Here is an 8,496-nt window from a genome sequence, read left to right as displayed (position 1 = left end):
TTTTGGTATTTTCATGCAAATTCTTCTGCTAGTTGGGGTTTAGTCCATTTTTGTATCCTTCCCTTTAAGGCTCAGGGGTCCAAGATTATTTTCTGTGTCTGTGTTAATTGTTTTCCCTTTTCTTTGTTGAAGAGTGTCTGTGCAGTCCTTCTGCCTAGTCCGCCATCTTGCCAGAACTCCAGGGTTCCATTTCTAATAAGAGGTCCTTATCTTGATCAATCCAGTTCTCTGGTAGCGTAGTGTCTAAGGCATTTGTCTGCTAACCAGAAGGCTGGAGGTTTAAACCCAGCAGCCACTCCTCTGAAGGAAGGTTGGGCAATCTACTTCCATAGTGATATCAGCTCAGAAACCTAAAGAGGGGTTGTTATAAGTTGGGTTTGACTCAACGGCAGTGAGTTTGGTTTGGTTTTGGGTTTATCTTGATCAATCAAGGCCACAGGAAATGTTTGGAAAATATGTATTCAGGGTTAACATATGTTTTGCAATTGACCTTCAAGCCTTGCTATTCCTTCCTTAACAAGGATACAGTATTTGGCACATGGTAGGACACTAAAGAAAAGGAGCCCCAATGGCACAGTGGTTAAGGACTCGGCTGCTAATTGAAAGGTCTGTGGTTCGTTCAAACTCAACAGCTGCTCCATGGAAGAAAGAGGTGGCATTTTGCTTCCATAAAAATTACAGCCTTGGAAGTGCTATGAGATAGTTCCACTTTGTTCTTAGGGTCACTTGGAGTTGGAATGGACTCAATGGCAATGGGTTTAGTTTGGTTTTGAGGACAATAAGTAAATACTTGTTGATTGAGTTAATGTGAAACAGTGTATAAAAGTTTACTTGGATATAAGTATACAATTTAAAAGTCATCATTTGATCAGTGTCAAATTTCAGCTTGTTACAATAAATTTCAGCATGAGCAAATGAAGTTTGTGTTACTGAAGGAATATAATGATTTCACTAAAGTTACTGCTGGGAGCTCTGGTGGCGTAGTGCCTAAGGCATTTGACTGCTAACCAGAAGGCTGGAAGTTCAAACCCACCATCCACTCCTCAAAAGGAAGGTTGGACAATCTACTTCCAGAGTGATACCACCTCGGAAACCCAAGGAGGGGTCACTATGAGTCGGGTCCAACTCAAAGGAAGTGTGTTTGGTTTGGTATAAAGCTACTGCTAACTGGAAGGTCTGTAGTTAAAACCCATCAGCTGCTCTGTGAAAGGAAGATAGGGTGATCTACTTCTGTAAATATTTACGACCTTGGAAACCTAATGGGTGTCACTATGAGTCAGAAACGACTTGATGGCAGTGTGTTTGTTTTTTTGTTGTTGTTGATTTAAAGCCACTAAAATAGCATATCTCACAAAAATAATGTTGCAATACATTTGATGAGCCCCTCAATGTTGCTGGTCAATCTCAGTATATCTCCCTGGCCACCTCCCTCTCCCACTCTCCATGCATTTTACTCTCTCCCCAGAGCTCCAAAGCCCCTCCAGAAAAAACTTTTACATCTTCCCACTGCACTGCCTACACCCTGCCTTTCCTCTCATTAGAATAAATGAACATTCTGTACTACTAGTTAGGACAAACCTTCCCAGCTTACATACTTAAGGACTTGTTATATCTCTTTCCTGTTCTATTACCTTTCCTTTCTCATACATCATTCTCATCAGCACATAAACAATTGTATTATCCTCATCTTTACAAAACCTTCTCATACCTCACATGCCCCCTCCAACTACCACATTTCCCTTTCCCTCCACAGCAAAGTTCCATGAAAAAGTCTATGTTGTTGTTGTTGTTGTTGTTGTTGTTTGCCGTCGAGTTGGCCCCGACTCATAGCAACCCCTCCTTGGGTTTCCGAGGCAGTATCACTACGGAAGTAGGATTGCCCAACCTTCCTTCCGAGGAGTGGCTGGTGGGTTTGAACCGCCAGCCTTCTGGTGAGCAGTCAAGTGCCTATACCTATACTAAAATAAACCCACTGCAATCAAGTCGATTCCAATTCATAGCAACCCTTCAGGACAGAGTAGAATTGCCCCCTAGGATTTCCAAAGCAGTAAATCTTTACGGAAGCAGACTGCCTCATCTCCCATAGACTGTTGTTGTTGTTGATATTATGTACCGTCGAGTTGGACCCGACTCATAGTGACCCCTCCTTGGGTTTCTGAGGGAGTATTACTATGGAAGTAGATAGCCCAACTTTCCTTCCGAGGAGTGGCTGGTGGGTTTGAACTGCCAGCTTTCTGGTTAGCAGTCAAGTGCTTTAGGCACTACACTACCAGAGCTCCTCTCCCATAGACTGGGGGGGAGGTTCAAACCACCGACCTTTTAGCTAGCAGCCAATTGCTTTAACCCCTGTGCTACCAGGGCTCCTTGCACCTGTATAGCTGTGTCTTTTTCCTCTTTATCTTCTATCTTTTGCACCTACTTTAGTCGAGATTTACTCCCCACACCCTCTTAAATTTGTTATGATCTTGGTCACTATTTCCCTGCACATTGCCATAAACTATAGTCAGTTCTTAGTGCTTATCTTACAAGCCCTATAGGCAGCATCTGACAGAGTTGATGCCTGCCTGCCTCTTTAAAATAATTTTACTTGACTTCAAGACAGCCTACTCTCATGGTTTCCCACATCTCTCAGTCCCCTTTGATAAATCCTCCTTCTCTGACTTCTAAGTGTAGGCGTGCCCAAGCTCAGTCTGTGAAACTGTTCTCTCCTCTAGTCACACTCCCTCCCCAGGTAATTCATCCAGTCCTATTACTTTAAAAATCCTAGTGAATCCTAAATGTTTTACATTCATACTCAACTTCAGCCCTGAACTCAAACTCATATATACGACTATATACTCAGCATCTTCAATGAATATCTAATCAATATATTAATTTTAACAACAACTGAAAAAAAAAATGCCATTGAATTGATTCCAAATCATAGCAACCATATAGGACATAGTAGAACTGCTCCATAGGGTTTCACAGGCTATAAATCTTTAGGAAAACAGACTGCCACATATTTCTCCTACAAAGTGGATGGTGGGTTTGAACTAGCAACTTCCAGGTTAGCATCTGCACTCTTAACTAATGCAACACCAGGCTTGTTTTATCAACCTTGTTGCTGGGTGCTGCCAAGTTACTTCATACCTGCAGCAACCCCATATACAACAGAACCAAACACTGCCTGTCCCCACACCATCCTCACAATCATTGCTGTGTTTGAGCCTATTGTTGCAGCCACTGTGTAAATCTCTCTTTGAGGGTCTTCCCTTTTTTTGCTGACCCTCTACTTTACCAAGTATGATGTCCTTCTTCAGGGACTATTCCCTCCTGATAACTAGTCCAAAGTAAGTGAGACAAATTCTCATCATTCTTGCTACTAAGGAGCATTCTTTCTATACATCTTCCAAGACAGATTTGTTCATTCTAAGGAACATTCTTTCTATACTTCTTCCAAGATAGATTTGTTCATTCTTCTGGTTCTACTGCTATCAGGTTGATTCCAACTCATTTCAACACTATAGGATAGTTAAACTGCCCCCAGAGAGTTTCCAAGGCTGTAAATCTTTACAAGGCTGCCTCATCTTTCTCCCACATTGTGGCTGAGGGGTTTGAACCACTGATCTTTTTGCTAGCAACTGAATGCATTAACCACTATGCGACCACAGTACCTTGTTCTACTGGTAGTCCTGGTATATTCAATATTCTTCACCAACACCATAATTGAAAATTACCAGTTCTTCTTTAGTCTTCTCTAGTCATTATCTAGCTTTTACATATACATGAAACTAAAGGGGGAAAAAAAAAACCAACAACCTCACTGCCATTGAGTGGATTCCAACTTATAGAGTGACCCCTGATGGGTTTCCAAGGCTGAAACCTTTATGGAAGTAGATTGCCCCATCTTCTTTCTGTGGAGCAGCTGGTGGGTTTGAACCACCGACCTTCTGGTTAGCACCCAAAATGCCTTATCCACTGTGCCACCAGAGCTCTTTAAATGCATATGAGGTGATTGGAAATACTGTGGCTTGGGTCAGGCATACATTAGTCCTCACAGTGACATCTTTACTTTTTAATACATAAAAGAGGTCTTTTGCAGCAGATTTGCCCAATACAATACATCATTTGATTTCCTGACTGCTGCTTCCATGGATATGGATCCAGGTAAAATGCAATCCTTGACAACTGCAATCTTGTCTCCACTTATCATGATGCTGCTTATTAGTCCAGTCCTGAGGATTTCTGCTTTCTTTATGTTGAAGTGTAATCCATACCGAAGGTTATAGTCTTAGATTTTCATTAGTTAAGTGCTTCAAATCCTCTGTTTACAGCAAGCAAGGAAATTAATAAATATTTTTCCAATCCTGATGCCACATTCTTCGTCAAACAGTCCAGCTTCTTGGATTATGTGCACAGCATACATATTGAGTAGGTATGGTAAAAGGATACAGCCCAGACACACACCTTTCCTGATTTAAAACCATGCAATAGCCCCTGTCCTGTTTGAATAACTGCCACTTGGTCTATGGATATATCCCACATGAACACAATTAATTATTCTGGAATTCCCCTTTTTCACAATATTATCTATAGTTTGTTATGATCCACACAGTCAAATGCTTTTGCATAGTCAATAAAACACAAGTGAACATTTTTCGGCTATTTACTACTTTCAGCCAAGATCAGCAGTGATATCCTTTGCTCCACTCCTCTTCTGATAGAATTTCTGGTAGTGCCCTGGTTGATGTACTGCTGCAACTGTTTTTTAATTATCTTCAGAAAAATTTTACTTTTGTGTTATAATAATGATATCATTTAATAATTTCCACATTCTGTTGGATCACCTCTCTTTGGAATGAGCACAAATATGGATCTCTTCCAGTCAGTTGGCTAGGTAGCAACTGTCTTTCAAATTTCTTGGCATAGACAAGTGAGTGCTTCCAGCATTGCATTCATTTGTTGAAACATCTCAGTTGGTATTCTGTCAATTCTTGGAGCTCTGGTTTTTGCCAATGCCTTCAGTGCAGTTTAGATTTCTTCCTGCAATAACAATGGTTCTTGATCATATATTACTTTCTGAAATGGGTGAACATTGAGCAATTCTTTTTGCTACACTAGCTTTGTGTATTCCTTCCATCCACTTCTGATGCTTCCTGTGTCATTCAATATTTTGCCCATAGAATCTTTCAATACTGCAACTCAAGGCTTGAGCTTTTCTTCAGTTCTTTCAGCATGATAAATGCTGAGCATGTTTTCTCTTTCGGCTTTCTAACTCCAGGTCTTTGCACATTTCATTGTAATATTTTACTTTGTCTTCTCTAGCAAGCCTTTGAAATCGTCTGTTCAGTTCTTTTACTTCAAAATTTCTTCCATTCATTTTAACTACTCTCCACTCAAGAGCAAGTTTCAGAGTCTCCTTTGACATGCATTTTGGTTTTCTCTTCTTTCCCTGTCTTTTCTTTTCTTTCTTTTTTTTTTTTTTTTTTTCATGTTTGATGTCCTTGATATAATCCGACAACTTGTCTGGTCTTTAGTCATTAGTGTTCAATACATGAAATCTATGCTTGAGAGTCTCTAAACTATTGTGGGTTATACTTTGGCTCTCTTGGACTCGTTTTAATTTTCTTCTGCTTCAATTCAAACTTGCATAGGAGCAAACGGTGGTTTGTCTGTTCCACAGTCAGCCCCTGGGTTTGTTCTGACTGATGATATTGAGTTTCTCCATCCTCTCTTTTCACAAATAAAGTCTATTTGATTCCTGTGTGTTCTAGCCAGCAAGGTCCATGTGTGTAGTTGCCATTCAAGTTGTTCAAAAAAGGTATTTCCAATGAATACATCATTGGTGTTGCAATATTCTATCATAAGATCTCCAGTGCTTTTTCTCTCACCAAGACCATATTTTCCAATTACTGATGTTTCAAACTTTCTTATTCCAATCACCAGTAATTATCAATGCATCTTGATTGCATGGTTCATCAATTTCAGACTGCAGAAATTGTTTAAAAATCTTCAATTTCTTCATTAACCTTAGCATGTCCAAAACTAAAATCAAAACAACAGCAACAAAAACACCAGGCCTTTTCCCCAGCATCCATCCATTTCAGTTCCAACCGTGGCTAAGCAACCACTGGTTCATGCCTCAATTACTCCACAAATTTTCTAGTTGATCTCTACTTCAGCTCTGCTATATCCTTCCCTTTCAAATGTATTCTCTGCAAGTAGCTCCCATAAGCCTTTTTAATTATCTAATCTTCTGCTCAAAGTTTTTGATTTGCTTCCCATCAGGTGAAATAGAAGTCAAAGTCATTTCACAATGTAAACAGTTGTGATGTAGCCCCTGCCTATCTGTCCAACCTCATCTCTTTACCACTATCCCATCACTCATTCTTTTCCAGCAAAAAACAAACTATCCTAAAAATGGTGATTTGATATACCTCATATATATCAAGTGAACTTCTACCTCAGGAGCTTTATATTTGCTCTTCCCTCTGCTTGATACATTGTTCCTGGAGATATCTACATAGCATTATTCTCATTTAATTTAAATCTCTGCTCAAAAGTCCTTTTTATTTTTTTACCCTGCTTTATTTTTCTCTGTAGCATTTAATACAATATTACTTTCTGTTATACATTTCTTTCTTGTTAAATACCATAACTAAAATGCAAACTTTTTAAGAACATGATTTTTTATTAATTCACTTCTTTATCTTCAGAACCTAGAACAGTACTCAATAAATATTTGATGAAGAAATGAGTAAACAAATGAACATATATGTGTTTTAACTATGAATTAATGGCCCTAGCTTAATATATAATCTGAAGGTACATGACAGTTTTTATATATAACTCACTTTTCGTTGTTTTACAGAGTCCAATTTTATGAGCCAATATGAAGCCACTTTTGTTTTATGATACTTCCAGTTATCAATGATCTGTTTTGGGAGAGAAATGTTAAAAAAAAAATCATTAATGTTCCTTAAAAGTCATAAATAAAAAGTAAATAAATAGGTTGAAACCAATTTTATTAATTTCATTAATCTATGCAATTGAAGGCTACAGTGCCATTGAATGAAAAATGCCTGCTTTCATAACAAGACATGTGAAAGGATTTCTCACACAGAGTAAAGGAGCCATAAGAACCAAAGCTTTTCTCTTCTTGCTGGACCAAGTACACAATCTCTGATGAATGAAAGTCAAATGTTCTTAGTTATATAAGGTTTGGGAAAATATTCAAGAAATAGATTTTCCATTTTTATTTCCAAGACTATATTTACTACCAAAACCAAACCAAACTCACTGACATCGAGTCAATTCCAACTCAGAGACCCCTTTTGGGTTTCCAAGGCAGTAAATCTTTACGGAAGTAGATTGCCCAGTGTTCCTTCCACAGAGTGGCTGGTGGGTTTGAACTGCCAACATTCTGGTTAGCAGTCAAATGCACTACACCACCAGAGTTCCTTATATTTACTACTGCACCCATATTATTAATATATTTAATATTATAGTAGAATGCAGCCTAGATATAATTCCAAAACTCCAAACTCACTGCCGTTGAGTTAGATCTGACTCATAGCTACCCCTCCTTGGGTTTCCAAGGTGGTATCACAACGGAAGTAGATTGCCCAACCTTCCTTCCGAGGAGTGGCTGGTGGGTTTGAACCACCAGCCTTATGGTTAGCAATCAAATGCCTTAGGCACTATACCACCAGAGCTCCTTAGATATAATTAGGATTCCATTATCACCTGATTTTGCTTCTTAGCAAATCTGAAAATTTTCTTAATGTATATTCTACTAAAATATACTATAATATATAGATAAAAAATATTTTATGCATATAATGAACATATGGTGAAAAATCTAACATCTGACATAATTAATAATAATATTGGTTGGATAAGCTTATAATGGTCTTTATAGAACAATCATATTAGCTACAAATACTACTTCTACTCTTTGATTGTCTAATTTTTCTTCTAGATGATTCAAAAAATAGAATATAATAAATATTTCTCAAAATTGTATAAAATAATAAGTAAAGTCTCTGATATAAAGTCATTGGCTTCACTTAGAAAATAATCTGATTAAATAAGATAACATATGTAAATAAAAATGAACCTAATACTTTACAACTTGTGTTCATTTATCTTGCCCTTCTTTTGAAGTAACAAGCAGCAGTTTACTTGCAAAAAATATTATTGTCACTCTTTAAAATACATATAACAAGACAATGCAAAATATTTGGGCATTTTAATTATGACTATGTCATGATAACAAAATATAAATTGTCACTGTGGATTTTTAAAACAATTATTTTTGGTTATTTTTGTTTTGTTTTTAGACATGTACTTTGTTGTTATTGTTGTTATGTGCCATTGAGTGAACCCAATTCATAGAGACCCCTCTTTGGGTTTCCATGGTGGTATCACCTAAGGCACTTGACTGCTAACCAGAAGGCTGGTGGTTCAAACCCACCAAGCACTCCTCAGAAGGAAGGTTGGGCAATCTACTTC

The 8,496-nt window shown here is 38.0% G+C and overlaps 1 protein-coding gene across 1 annotated transcript in view; it reads right to left on the bottom strand.

Annotated features, from left to right (window-relative positions):
* Positions 1 to 8,496, bottom strand: part of TTLL7 (tubulin tyrosine ligase like 7) — a 171,449-nt gene that overhangs the window by 68,444 nt on the left and 94,509 nt on the right. The window contains exon 17 of the mRNA XM_007947546.2: positions 6,837 to 6,917. Coding sequence (XP_007945737.1) covers positions 6,837 to 6,917 — 81 coding nt within the window. The remainder of the gene's footprint in view (positions 1 to 6,836; positions 6,918 to 8,496) is intronic.

This window comes from Orycteropus afer, unplaced genomic scaffold (genome assembly GCF_000298275.1).
Source record: "Orycteropus afer afer isolate SDZICR_OR568_19922 unplaced genomic scaffold, OryAfe1.0 scaffold00189, whole genome shotgun sequence".
NCBI lineage: Eukaryota > Metazoa > Chordata > Mammalia > Tubulidentata > Orycteropodidae > Orycteropus > Orycteropus afer.
The sequence above is the reverse complement of the archived record's forward strand: the minus strand, read 5'-3'. Positions and strand labels throughout refer to the sequence as shown.